General features: G+C 37.7%; 1 protein-coding gene across 1 annotated transcript in view; it reads right to left on the reverse strand.

Moving 5' to 3' along the window:
* The window catches only part of LOC138708079 (uncharacterized bromodomain-containing protein 10-like), a 63,874-nt gene that overhangs the window by 23,599 nt on the left and 24,845 nt on the right, over nt 1–15,430 (reverse strand). Inside the window, exons 9-11 of the mRNA XM_069838232.1 lie at nt 10,234–10,371; nt 5,881–6,102; nt 2,815–3,552 (exon numbers count right to left, since the gene is read on the reverse strand). Coding sequence (XP_069694333.1) covers nt 2,815–3,552; nt 5,881–6,102; nt 10,234–10,371 — 1,098 coding nt within the window. The remainder of the gene's footprint in view (nt 1–2,814; nt 3,553–5,880; nt 6,103–10,233; nt 10,372–15,430) is intronic.

Genomic DNA, 15,430 nt, shown 5'->3' on the forward strand with positions numbered 1-15,430 from the left:
TCTTTCAACTACATTCCTTAATAAATATTTTTTTTATTTTGTCTTAGAAGAAAATACTGATATTTGACCATTTTTTTAAAACGAATTTATTTTTTATCAGGCAATTTATCAAAGGTAGAGGAGTGATCCTGCATCATATTATTGATATGACATGTATAAATACACACAAAAAATTTCATCACAGAATGTTGGATAGTTTTTAAGTTATGTGGGAAATGCTTCATCACTGCACAGTGACCTGAATTTTGAAGAAGAAGAAAAAAAAAAAGTAAATATTTTTTTTTATCGTATATTTTTTTTTATATAGCAGAAGGACAGTGTTTTTAAATATACCAATTTTCATTATTGTACAAGATACAGTAATGGAAAAAAAATGTTGAATATTTCCAAAATTTTACTGCTCTAAGCTGTACCTAACCCCTTAACAAACCGACTTGAGTCAGCCCCTCTTGGTATCTATTTCACTCGGTGATTACACCTAAATCCAGAGAAATCGCAAGCAATCGTAATGGGACATAATCGTCTACGAAGAACTCTTGATAGTAGTACTTTACCACATATAATATTGAATGGGATTATTGTTAAATACAGTGAAACAGTTAAAAATCTTGGCATTTTCATGGATAGCGATCTAAATTGGAACACTCAAGTAACACACACTTGCAAAAAAAATATTTTCTCAACTTCACTCCTTGTTTCATATGAAAGAATTTCTACCACTTAGTCTAAAAAAGAATCTTATTCAGATGCTTGTAATGCCCCATTTTGATTATTGAGATTCCTTGCTAACTAATATAAGTTCACTCTTAGCTGAGAGACTACGTGTTCACAATGTGTGCATACGATTCATCTGCAATATTCGTAAATTTGACCATATAACACCTTCCCTCCAGTTACTTTCATGGGTGCATCTGAAGGAATGAAGAACAATACATTCACTGTCTCTTCTATTTAGAATCATACATACTTCTACTCCGAATTATCTCTTATCGCGCTTTCAATTTCTTACAACTCTTCGAAACTGGTATCAAGCACTTCTTTCTATCCCTCATCATAGAACGTCTCTATACTCATCCTCCTACACTGTAGAAATACCTCGTCTCTGGAATTCGTTACCTAATGACGTCAGGGACTGCCGGACTTTATCACAATTCAAAATTAAATTAGAACATTTTGTCTTATTTAATGCTTTTTAGATATTGCTAGAAGTGTTGATTTGTGTTTTTTACTCTAGATTAAAATCGCAAGTTTCTTGTTTATGTTAGTTAATTAGTTAGGATACAATTAATTATACTTTATCACTCATTTAAAGTTTGTGTGACTGCAATCTGTGTATATATTTGTGTGACTTTACTTTGTTTATAGTGTTTTTTTTTTTCCTTTTTATTTCTGTTACTGTATTTGTATTTCTGGTGGTGTGGAAGAGAAGGCCTGATGGCCTTAACTACACCAGAATAAATAGATAAATAAATAAATAAATAAATAAAAAATAAACTCTCACAATAAGAAGCAATGCTCTGACGGCCCCAAATGCTACTCATTACTCTGTTTAATCCCTGTGCCTTAGGTGCACCAATAGACCAAAGTTTTAGGCCTCAGTTCTTTTAGGATGATTGGAGTTGAACTTAATACAGCAGAAGAAGAAGAGGAGGAAGAGGAAGAAGAAGAAGAAGAAGAAGGAGGAGGAGGAGGAGGAGGAGGAGGAAAAGAAGCAAATACTGATCTGTCTCGAATTTCACAACATTTCCAACCCTACCTCTAATGACAAAACATGACATTCCACAGAAGCTATCTTCTTAAAAATCAAAAGCAAGAATAAATATGATGAAAGAGTAATGGAACGGAGAAAAATTCTCTCCGGTGCCGGGATTTGAACCCGGGTTTTCAGCTCTACGTGCTGACGCTTTATCTACTAAGCCACTCTTTCATCGTATGATGATGCAGAATATCTGCATGGAAATATCATATGTACTTCGGTACATTAAAATAATATATATGATACGCGTAAATCACTTCGTGATTTAAGACGGTGCTTATTCCGTCGGATCCCGGCCAACTAGTCACTCATTACGAGTGCACTTCAGCACATGTGTGGACTTCGGTTATAGGTTCATAGATATCTATGACATAGTGCAGAGGGCGGCCACTAGAGGGAACCCAAGAGTTGGAACTTAAAACTGAGACGATTCTTCCGACGCCGGGGTGGAATCCGGTGTGGCTTAGTGGATAAAGCGTCAGCACGTAGAGCTGAAAACCCGGGTTCAAATCCCGACGCCGGAGAGAATTTTTCTCCGTTCCATTACTCTTTCATCGTATGATGACACAGAATATCTGCATGGAAATATCATATGTACTTCGGTACATTAAAATAATATATATGATATGCGTAAATCACTTCGTGATTTAAGATGGTGCTTATTCCGTCGGATCCCGGCCAACTAGTCACTCATTACGAGTGCACTTCAGCACATGTGTGGACTTCGGTCCTAGGTTCATAGATATCTATGACGTAGTGCAGAGGGCGGCCACTAGAGGGAACCCAAGAGTTGGAACTTAAAACTGAGACGATTCTTCCAACGCCGGGGTGGAATCCGGTGTGGCTTAGTGGATAAAGCATCAGCACGTAGAGCTGAAAACCTGGGTTCAAATCCCGATGCCGGAGAGAATTTTTCTCCGTTCCATTACTCTTTCATCGTATGATGACGCAGAATATCTGCATGGAAATATCATATGTACTTCGGTACATTAAAATAATATATATATAATAAAATAACAAAATAATATATAAAAATAAATATGTTCACAACTTCTTACCTTGACATTGTCTAAACGTTCGCTGAGCGGCAAGTCATCACTATTGCTGTATTTTCCCAGTAGCTGTCTGACTCCTTCCACCGAGTCGGCAACCAGAGTGAAGTCATCTGGATCTGGGGCAAGCCAGTAAGGGTTGTGAAGAGGTCTCCTGGCAGTTGTAGCGCTCTCTGAAGGTAACGGGACATCTTTCACCACAAAATCGTTTTTGTCCCTAACAACAATTATAGGCTCCACCTTCTTTTCGTGTTCATGTTCTATGGGACCTGCACTTACTTCTTTGTCTGGTGACCTAGCCTTTGACGTTCTTAATGAATTGTCTTCATTTATTGCACCATTTATGTAATTTTCATGTAAAGTATCTATTAGTCCACTCTTGATCTCAGGCTCATCAGATGTTTTATTATTGTGGCTGGAATTTATTGTAGTCTCCGATTTTAGAGCACCTAAATTTTCACATGTGTCATTTATAAGCAAAGCACTTTCCTGTATCCTCTGAGAAAGCTTGTTTCCTTCCTTAAAGATTGTTTCATTCATTACCTCTCCTTTCTGAGACTTCTCTCTTTCAACTGTTGGTACTGATTTTGAGGCCACAGAAATTACACATTTTATTGAGGACTTACATGATGTATCTTTGGAATGCAATCGATTCACAGATTTGGAAACCTTACGAGCCTTCACAATGTTCCCTTTCTTCCACCCCATTCTTCTCTTTCTTCTCTTTTTTGCAGACATGAGAGACTGTAAGAATGAGAACAAAGAATTATGATAATACCGAATACTGAGTGCTATGTTCATAATTCACAAATTCATATTTATATATGATGATTTAATGCTACCCATAATTCGTAAATGGAGATTTTACTGTAATTCTCTTTCCAGAAACATTTACAATAAAATTTCACACAGCCAGTCACCAAGAATTAAGAGTTCCTTGTCAATCATATATCAGTAAAGCAAAAATGACATTGGCAAACATGCAAATATTCTAGACTGGGAGCTCTATTAACTACACGTCTACAACAGTAGTGGCCAGTTATCGAAATTCTCAGCGAGGCCAGATGCAACTACATAGTTTAAGTGCCTCCGATAGGAAATGTTTATTCATGATATTAATTATAATTGTTATATTATTAATATTATTACTGTATTATTATTATTATTATTATTATTATTATTATTATTATTATTATTATTATTATTATTATTAACGAAAAATAATGTCACTCACCAAATAACTTATGATGTGAGATTGTTTCAGTGATTGTTTGAGCGTGATGAAGCAACACATATTATGCTCACAAGGAAAGTATCACATCCTGCATGCCGAAACTTGCCTAAAAACTTTAGTGACATAACCGATGTGCTATGAGAAGACCACGTGCAAAATATTAGCTGCCTGTTTTCACTGCAAGGCCCCAAAATCGAAGCTGGAATCCTTATGTGGTCAGATGATAACACAGAGCAGCTGGACATCCCTGTCTCATTGGCGACCAGAGTGGAGTACGTGTGTGAAATGAAGTAAACTGTCTCTCCTCCCATGCTGGCAATGAAGCAGAAATAAGAGACAGAAGTGACTGGTATTGATTGAATGTTGAAAACATAATTCTTTTGGGCACCATGCCCAACGAAAAAACACTTCATAGTGACACTGTTCTTGACATTGTTTTTTTATCGTTTCAAGACAATATTTGACGGGTACTACAAATTCAGGAGGTTGTTCTGTGGCGTATCTGCTTGGAAACCAACAATACCATATCATATCCCGACGAAACAATATTCTTACGGAAATAACTCTTGGCAAACTCAAGTATATTAATCGTATTTACGTCTTGCTCCGTGAAACTCATTGCAACAGTCTTACACAACCCTCAACTTCGTACTGGATACATTACCCCTGTAGTTGTCCACTTATATTACTGACCTTGATTCACGTGCTTCTGTTTGCTGTTGGTTTCCACCGCTCCACTGGCTTGCACACAGCAAGGGTTGTCCATTCTAACCTGTAGCGACTAGTATTCACTTCCCTATTGCTTATATGCATAATTCCGAGATTTATTTCGGGGCCTTGCAGTGAAAACAGGCAGCTAAGATTTTGCATGTGGTCTTCTCGTTGCACATCGGTTATGTCACCAAAGTTTCGAGGCAAGTTTTGGCATGCAGGATGTGAGCTGAAGAAGTATGTCTTGAAATTCCCCTGTCTTCTTTTTTTTTTTAATTTTTTTTTTTTCCTTTGACAACAACAAACAAGGCCAACAGAAAAGTTTATTTTGCACCACATTACCACTTAACCATTTATGTTGCCCACACCAAGATGCAATAGAAAGTCACGTGTAAGATTATCTGTCAGAAAAATTGTCAGCGATGTTGTAGGTATCTCTGTAGGCTATCTCTTTATTTAAAACTTCCTTTCTTTCAATATTATTTCTTCTCGAAAAAGGACACACTAACAATGGATTAACTAGGAGTACATCATCATTATTTCTCGCACCTATTTCTGTTTATATTTTCCGGAAACATATAACAACACTGAAACACACTCACTACTGTACTACGAAGTACAATAGTACAACACCCTCGCTGAAGTCATAAACTGAGACATAAGGGGAGAGAACAGTGTGGATCTCTGCCTGCTAAACAGCAGAAATGTTTATGTTATTTATGGCCTATTTAGGAAGAGAAGTCACCACTGCTATTCTCACTCCACTTTACCCTTGAGACCAGTCCATGGATGGGAGGAGTGAAAGCTTACCAGGCCACGAGGCCTGACGAATTGTGCCTCAGCTACAGTGTTTCAAGCGCAACCTCAAAGCCCGCAAAAACATACGAAATGCAGAAGCCAGACCCGGCATGAGCGATCTTGGCCTCAGGAACAAATTTTACTGCAAAACAGGTCTATATACACTACAAAGTTTTCAAATACTTCTACAGCGATATATACTTCATTCAAATAACTAATATATTACCTATATAAAAACACAAAATTTGATTTCAGTTAAGCCAAGTGACTGAAGCCTGGCCTCACTTGCGTCAATCAGCCGCCCCTGGTCTACAAACCCTTCAACTTACTTTAGAAAACTTGAGACTAGCTTGATGTTCAAGTTCTGCTATGTGTTCTAAGTCCCGGTCAATCCAACTCTTCACTTCCTTGTTCTGTTTGTAAATTCGTACATCTTGGTCCAAAAATTGTGGAAAATATAGGAATTTAGTGCCTGACCGATCTTCTCCCAAACAGCTACCGTATTCTTCAACTTTCTCTGATATGTTGTCTCTGAGGGATCTGTGGTTTTGCTGTAAAAAAAAAAAAAATCAAAAAATATATTACAACTAAATAAATTTTTTATTTATTTATTTATTTTTGGCAGATCAGTATACTAAATATAGAGGTCAATATATGTGTAAAGTATGTCACCTCAAGCAATTATTTCATGACTACAAATCACTTGCTTTCCATGGAACAGTAAGCATACAGCATTTCCAATAAGTTACACAACAAAGCTACAGCTCTGCAGCCAAAAAGTGGTGTTATGGCACTCTACAAATGTCCTGTTTCATGTGTTGTTAGTGGAAACACATGAAGCATGAAGAATGCATTGACTTGTTTCGGAATTGATCACTATGTGACTGTATTTCTAGGAGGGGAATACATATACAGTGAAACCTCTCCTTACGGACACTCCTCATATACAGACAGATTTTTATGTCCCAACTAAAATAATATAGAAATAATGATAAATTTAATTCTGGTTTACGGACACTCTCAGACATGGACATGAACAGCTGTTTCACAGTCCTAAAGCTTGCTTTACCTCTTGACTGCGGACAGAACTTGGATTGCAAGACTAATGTGTTACAAAAATGGAAAATTTAGTACAAAAATTCCTTAACATGAAAGAAGACAAGAGGCCTAAGGGTCTCATAGGCTACCACTAGCCCTGCCGGCTACCTCTTGTTAGCTGAAAATGAGTGGATAAACAAAGTCATAAAATTTAACCTGTCTGATAGGTTCAAGATTTCTGCGATCGTGAAATTGCATTCGACACATGATAGGGTTAGTAGGATTATTCTCTTCACTTCAATCAGTTCTGTTTGGAGAGACATGACACCTGAACGTAAAGGTTAAGTTGAAAACTGTAAATTACAGTACTGCATAACTGAAGACCTAGAATAAAATTGCATGGCACAGTACTGTATTTTCCTTTCTCGGTCTTATCTACTGTAGTTGAAAGTTGCAAAGAATTTACTGGAGTACACTGTACTTAGAATTAAACTACAGTAATACATTTCATTTAAATTGTGAAGGGATACATAATGCATATTATAAATTTACTGTTAGATTGGGGAGCCTCCCTCCCAATAAAGGACACCTCCCAGATGCGGACAGATTGTTATGTCCCTTCGATGTCCATAAATGAGAGGTTTCACTGTATATATTACTTTACTGAATACAAAATAATTTACTGTTGTTGTCCACACCTGTGAAGTAACAATTAGCACGTCTGGCCGCGAAACCAGGTGGCCTGGGTTCGATTCCTACTCGGGGCAAATTACCTGGTTGAGATTTTTTCCAGGGGTTTCCCTCAACCCAATATGAGCAAATGCTGGGTAACTTTCGGTGTTGGACCCCGGACTCATTTCACTGGCATTATCACCTTCATTTCATTCAGACGCTAAATAACCTAAGATGTTGATAAAGTGTAATAAAATAACTTAGTAAAAAAAAAATTACTGTTTCTCTTATTCCCTGGGCAACAAGTAATCATGCTTCTTACGTTAGATCAAAATACAAAAATCAATCTTCCAGCCTGTTCCTACCCATTACCTCATTGAAAATATGGGACTGACAGGTGGCCTAAGTGACGTGAATTCGACACTAACAGGTGGGCCATCCTGTCTCAGTCCCCTATACAACTAGGTCCTGTTTCTCTGACGAGTAGCCTGATAAGACCCAGGGTTCCTGAGCACCAAGCACTTCCTATATCAGCATTGGAAACCCATACTAACCCCAAGACATTACCACGGCCTATTTTTATTATTGATGATGACAGATGAAATAAGGAGGAGATGGAGAGTGTTGGTAGAATGGTAAAGAGAAATGGAAGTACTCTGATAAAAACCCTCTGGAACGTCTTTGTCCTAAACAAATTCCCTAACGAGCTGGACAAGGATCGAAACTGGGCCATCTGGATGGAAACCCAATGCTCTAGCACTTGAGCCACAGATGCATCAAGGTTGGAATTATTACTAGATCCAGGTTCAGGTTCAACGACTCTGTTACCTTCGTTGTCCGAACTGATTTCCTCCAAATCATCTTTAGGATGGTAATTTTCATCTAAGTAATTATCACTATTTTCTATGAGCTCTCCTATATCTGGATTATCTTCCACGTCTGATTTATCCTCGGGAAGGATTGGATGTTGAATCAAATGTAATACATAGTAAATTGAAATTAAATATAATGTTAATTCCAGTAAAAATAGTTAATTGGATGAAGTTATACAACAGACCAACCAGCAATTTTGTAAAAATGAGATGTTGGTGTCATCTACAGACAGAGTTGAAACTATCTCTAAAAAAAATACCTGAACACATTGTCTCTTATTTTCCACTCTCAAAACTGAGCAGTTCTTGCTCACTTGTGTTTCCTCTATTTTGTATTCTGCAACAGCAGACCAACACAGTTTGTTATTGCAAAATTTACATCGTATTTATTATAATTGTAAAAAAATATCCTATTTGGTATTCAAATTATTTTCTTCCATGCTCAGAATACTGTTTTCAAAACATGGGAAGAGTGATAGTACGAGGAAGAAGAACAAAGTGCATAAGATTTCCTGATATGGCGTTGTAAGCAGAAGAGGAGATGATACTAAGAGATATGCTACTGAAGCTAAATGACAGCTGTGAGCAATATGGAATGAAGATAAATGCCAACAAGACGAAGACCATGGTCTTAGGAACAAAAGTAAAGAAGGTAAACTTGAGAATTCTAAATGAGGCAGTAGAGCAAGTGAACAGCTTCATATACTTTGAATGTACTGTAAGCAGTAACATGAGCTGCTGCCAAGAAGTCAAAAGGAGAATAGCAATGGCAAAGGAAGCTTTTAATAGAAGAAAGAGCATCTTCTGTGGACCTTTGGAGGAAGAACTAAGGAAGAGATTAATGAAGTGCTTTGTGTGGAGTGTAGCATTGCATAGGGCAGAAACATGACATTGCAACGAAGTGAAGAGAAGCGACTAGAAGCATTTGAAATGTGGATATGAAGAAGAATGGAGTGTGTGAAATGGACAGACAGAATAAGAAACGAAGCTGTGTTGGAAAAAGTAGGTAAAGAAAGAATGATCCTGAAACTGATCAGGAAGAGAAAAAGGGATTGGCTGGGTCACTGGTTGAGAAAAAGCTGCCTTCTGAAGGATGCACTGGAAGGAATGGTGAATGGGAGAAGAGTCTAGGGAAGAAGAAAACATCAGATGATAGACGACATTAAGATATATGGATCATAAGCATAGACTAAGAGGAAGGCAGAAAATAGAAAAGACTGGAGAATGCTGGGTTTGCAGTGAAAGACCTGCCCTTGGGCACAACATTAAGAATGAATGAATGAATGAATGAATGCTCAAAATCAGTAGGATTTCAACAAAACTAATAGTACAGTGCGTTTATAGCTCAGCCAGACCGTTCTGTGGTGGCCTTACAATTTTACTCACAACACGCGCACAGACGTCTTTTCCTCACGACAGATCCAACTTGACTGACTGGCTCGTCAACGGTACCTACAGTGCTACTCTAGTGGCAGGCGCACCAATCTTCACCCAGTCCAAGGCCACCACAGAACGGTCCGGCCGAGCTACGAACGCACTGTATATATTTATAATGAAATTCAACTAAATACCTCATTATCTCTAAAAAGTGATTTGACTGGTTGGTCTGTTGTTGGATAACTCTGTCCATTTCAGTAAATGTGTGTACAAGTAGCAACAATCTTTCAAAATTGTAGTATGCTTTATGATGAGTTAGTGTAATAAGGCTTTATGACAATGCAGTATAATAACAGATTGCTAATGATTACATTAAGCATCATTAAAAATGCCGGATTTTGTTTTTGATGCAATACCTCTCTTATTCTTATTCACAATTTCTGAGTAGCACTGGATTATAGCTCCTTTAGCTTTAATCAAAGATGGCAATGGTATTATGTACTGAATTTCTTCTTCTAATCGAATATCCAGACAATGATAAAACTAGTCAGGACATCTGTATTTGCTATGGATGTATTTATTCCCACCTTTGCAAGATATGAGTAAACCAAAGCCACCTTTCATGAGCAGATGCACTTAAATATCTATCACGTCTATTTCGTTTTGTAACGACTGTACTTTCTTCAAATTGATTTACAGACGTGCTTTAACATGCAAACTTACAAAAATGTAATCACAGAGAGCTTTGACAAGATGAACTCGCTGATGAAATGTCAACTCGTGAAACTCGTATTGTTCTAGTGGATTCCAGTCACCCATGATCTTCCAGAACTGAGGTTCAATTCCCGTCTTTTCAAAAACCTGCAAAATAAACACAGTTCCTCAATGAAAAGAAGGCCTTTCCTAATTTACTAATTGCTTAAATTGCCTAATCCTTGAGATGTCTACATTTAACTCATTAAGTGTACACTTCACATACTGAATAATATTCTGGGCTAATTCATCTGAAGGTAAACATATTTTTGTTTTAAAGACGAGAACCATGAAAATAATGAAAGGTGTGTACAGGACATTCTATAAAGAAATTTTCCATACATTAAAAATCTTCATTTAACCTCGTGAGCACATATTTTCTATGATGATGTTTATGTTCAAAATAAAGATACTTTTAGTAATAATCAGAAAATTAATAATTTAATACAAGAAACAAATTAAATCTCCTTCAACCCTTAGTCTTAGCTTCTACAAAAAAATGATTCAGTGTTCATCCCTCCAAAGTATTCCCTAACACACACTATCTACCAAAAAGTAATTGGGCACCCATGATTTTAGCTAATTTAGTATGTAATTTGACTCTTGTGGCCGGTATGTGTTGCAGTGAGCAAGAGAACCAGTTGAGAAAAAGATGGTGCATGGTGCAGAGCTATCAGACTTTCATAAAGGCATAATTGTGAGCAGCCACCCCAGAGGACTGTCTAGCAGGGCAATAACCGCTAAGGTAAACAGACCCAAATCAACAGTAGCATTCGTCCTATGTAAGTGGAAGGCCGATGGACATTGTGACAATGGTGAACATTCAAGGTGACCGAAAATTCTGACCAACAGAGATCACAGAACCCTAAAACATGAGATTATAAAGAACAGGACACAACCAATGGCTACCATCAGACAGGAGTTTCAAGCAGCGACAAATGTGTCTGTTTCCATTGGAACATTGCGAACAGAGGCCCACCAACTCGGATATTCCGGAAGAGCAGCGGCACATAAGCCGCATATCACGAAGACGAATAAAGCTCAGAGACTCAGGTGGTGTTTGGACCATCGCAACTGGACACTGGAGCAGTGGAAATCGGTTCTGTGGAGTGACAAATCGAGATTTACATTATTTCGGTCTGATGGACATGTATGGCTGTGGTGCCTACTCAGGGAACGGCTTCTACCAGAGTATATAGTACCTACCAGGAAATTTGGTGGTGGTGGAATGATGGTGTGGGGGTGTTTCTCGTACTATGGTGTGGGACCACTGGTGGTTGTTCGTGGCACATTGAACTCACATGCATACTAAACAATTCTGGATAATGAAATGTTCCCAACACTGTGCCGTTTCTATGGAATGGACCCTTGTTACTTCCAGGATGATAATGCTAGGTGCCATGTTTTGGCGGCTACTATGCAGTGGTATGCAGACAATAATGTTCACCAGTTGGACTGGCCTGCACAGAGTTCTGATCTCAATCCCATTGAGCACTTTGGGATGAATTGGACCGGCAATTGAGGTCTTGGGAGATGCGGCCAACTTCCATTGTCCAACTGAGTGCCATGTTGCAAGAGGAATGGCAGCGCATTCCAGTGGATATCCTACACAAACTAGTGGAGAGCATGCCTGACAGGGTGGCTGCTGTTATAGCAACAAGAGGTGGTACCACGAGGTTCTAAAGGGGCAAAAACCAGTGCCCAATTACTTTTTGGTAGATAGTGTATATACAGGATGAACCGTAAATAATGTCATTAATTTCATAGTTTTACCTGTATGCTTTGGGATATTTCAAACAAAAAAGAGGTATAATACAATTTTGCTAGTTTTTGCTCATTTTCGAGATAAAAATTGTGTTATATTACATATTTCATAGCGTGTTTTCAGAAAGCCATTGATTTCATTCTCTATATGCTCAGTCAATTAAGATAACAGTGAATTATGATAATAAATAATGAAAGAATTTTAGTTTTGTTCTTTAAAGTGTGCAAAAATTTGATTCCAACAAGTTTAACTTTTCGTTCTGCAAAGGAATTTTACAGTGTTACTATGTGCACTTTTAATACAACACGATATTTCCATATTAAATATAAATATGTGTGTGTGTGTGTCTAATGCCTACCCACTTCACTTGCGTGATTCGGGTTCTGCATACTGCGGATAGATGGGAGGACTGTGACCCATTTTGCAAGTTGCACACCACTTCGGCGGGTCACGTTATGCATATGTGTACCTGTGCAGAGTTATGTCATGTACTAGGGTGAGTGTATGCGTAAGTGTTCATGTAAGTGTAGTGTAGGGAATGGGTGAAGGTGAAGATGAAGATGATGATGATGAAGATGAGGAAAGAAAAAGGGAAAACCCGGAGCCGGCACATAGCCTACTCCTGTTGAATAGCAATTAGGGAGCAGCCAGACTTAACGTCCCCATCCGACGGATGAATCACTATCAACAGTGACATATGCTTTCTCTTCATATTTGGGGAGAGATTTGGGATTTAACCTAGACATATTGGTGCACAATTTAGTGATTAGAAGTTGTGCACTGCCATCTCTCCTAGCTCCGCGGTAGAAATTTTACATGAAAATTTCTGATCCCAATGGGAATCGAACCTGGGCCGGCTAGTCTGGAGGCAGACGCGCTACCACAAGCTAATTTGGTGGACCGAATATAAATATTGAAACATCAATATCAAAGTTAAGATTTGCTCTGCAAGTATTAAATCTTTCATCTCGAATCTAGGGTATCTATTGATTATAGTGAACATTTGTCAGAATAAATGCCTTTGTGTGCTAAGCAGTCAATTCTTAACATGTCAGTAGGGCCTGGATTTACACGTTTTAATTTATTTTTTCTTAGTATTTAACTCATTAATTTTAGGATATGTATGTAATTCACACTTCCTGAAGCAAAATGTGTGAATTTCATTGAACCTAAAATGTCTAAATGAGGTGTAGCGACCTGAACTGCCTATATCGCCATTTTGAATTTTTCTTGTACCCACTAAGATGTAATTTTTTAGTTATGCTACAAATATTTTGGATATCTATTGCGTCGTGATCCCTGGGCAATGCAGTTATCTGTAGCAGATGGGAGAGGGTGTCTGGCACTTAAAACTAGACCTACTCGGCAAGCATGTCCAGAGGCTTCAAGGTTGCAGCCCCACTGCACTCAGGGCACATTCTTATCACTAGCAAGTCTCATAGAAAGAAGCTTGAAGGATCTTCCTATTTTAATGAGGTTCATTTATTTACTTATTTTACAAAAGCATTCCTTGTCAGAAAACTATACATCAGAAAACACACACAGAATACATTTCATTGCTTTTGTTATTTGGAATTGCAGTAAACAACTACACACACGTTCAAATTTTCTGGTGTGAAATTTTCTATTATCTCATAACACATTTTTGAATGAAGAAAAATTCTCTCAACGTAACATGACACTATTGGAACATATTTAATAAAACCTAATGCTGCAGGTTTGGAGTCAATTTTCCTGCAAACTTGTTTTTCTGTAGTACTGAACTAAATGTCCTTCATGTTCTCAAAGTCAGGACTGCATTCAATAATTCTCTGCAGCTTCGATGCACATGCAAATTCCACTGGTCTGGGTACTTCCATTCTCTAAACATTGCCTATGATATCTAGAGGATCTTTCAGTGACAGATATGCACTTTCGAATTGGAGGACAGTTTCTGGTAATAACCAAAATTTGCTTCAGTATATGCAAGGAAAGCAACAATAGATGGAGCCTCGAGCGATTTCTTGGCTTTGGTGATGCATGAAGCTTCTATAGTTAGAGAAATATGATGCAGGAGCAGTGGCGGTGCGTCAATAAGAGCACAAGAGCACGTGAACACCTTGTTTCCATTAAAGCACAACTAGTTTTATTATTTAATACCGTATTGGCGTAGTGGGAATGTATAATATCAGGATCGAGTATTTTAAACTTCCCGCATCTTGCATAAACTTCTTATGTAAACCTCCATTCACATACAAGCCGTGCTCTTTTCAAGAAGGTTACAGAAATTTCACGCATGCGCGGGAGGAAATTGTCTTTCGCAGGCCGCTTATGACTTGTCAAGAGCACAAAGCATTAAGTGAACAGTGAATCTATCCTACAGATGACAGGTGGATCGATGCCTATCGTTTACGTGCTATATCTCAAGGAGAAAATTTAATAAGTCTGCATTTTAGCCTGCAGGTGTCAGCATCTCACTGTCGGAATGTTTGCTTTATGTGGATGTGTGTACAGTGCTGCTACGAGAGTGTAGTTCGTGAATTACTATACTTCAGTGTCGGCATGTAGCAAAGTTTGGCTTTCAAAGACTGCTGGCTGAATGTGATGGTGGTATGAATTTAAATATCTGTATGGTGGTGTATATTATTTAAGAATAATATTTACTGGCATGTATTTATAGCAATCAATCTATGCGAATGGGATTACCGTACTGGTATAGGCTATAGTGTATCAGTGTGTTGTGAATCAAAATACAGTATATTACTGAACACATGCTTTTGTAAATTGTTTTATGTATTAATTTTTAACAAACATAAACAATGAACTCTGTTCAAGTAATTTTGAAGAGTAAAGAACTGGGTAAACTGGCTTTCCAGGAAAAATTGGAAATAAAAAGACTAGGTTTCATCATCATCATCATCCTCATCATGATTATTGTTATTGTTGCTGTTATTATTATTATTATTATTATTATTATTATTATTATTATTATTATTATTATATGTTGTTTTGAATTTATACACGGTTTTTTCGACAGTGAAACATTGGAATCATGACATTTCATATTAAGCTAAAAACGTACGATTTCAAATTCTCTTCGATTTTGGAACACAAAATTGTGAACACACATAATATTTTATCACGAGCCGCCACTGTGCAGGAGGGGGGAAAATCTTACAAAATATGAAAAGAAATGTGAAGATTTTATGAAATATGAAAACGTTATAAGTTATTACTGAGCCAATATAAACTTAATTGCAAGGATTCATTTCAGATCCAGCATCGAAAAGCCAGGCCAAGCCAAGACCGCACAGCTGTCTTTTACCTCATCAAATCTAACAGAGACAGGACCCATCCATAGATGAGTACCTGTAAAGGCCCAGAGCTTGGACCATCAAGCTTTTCCTGTATCAATATCAGAAA

This window comes from Periplaneta americana, chromosome 10, assembly GCF_040183065.1.
Source record: "Periplaneta americana isolate PAMFEO1 chromosome 10, P.americana_PAMFEO1_priV1, whole genome shotgun sequence".
NCBI lineage: Eukaryota > Metazoa > Arthropoda > Insecta > Blattodea > Blattidae > Periplaneta > Periplaneta americana.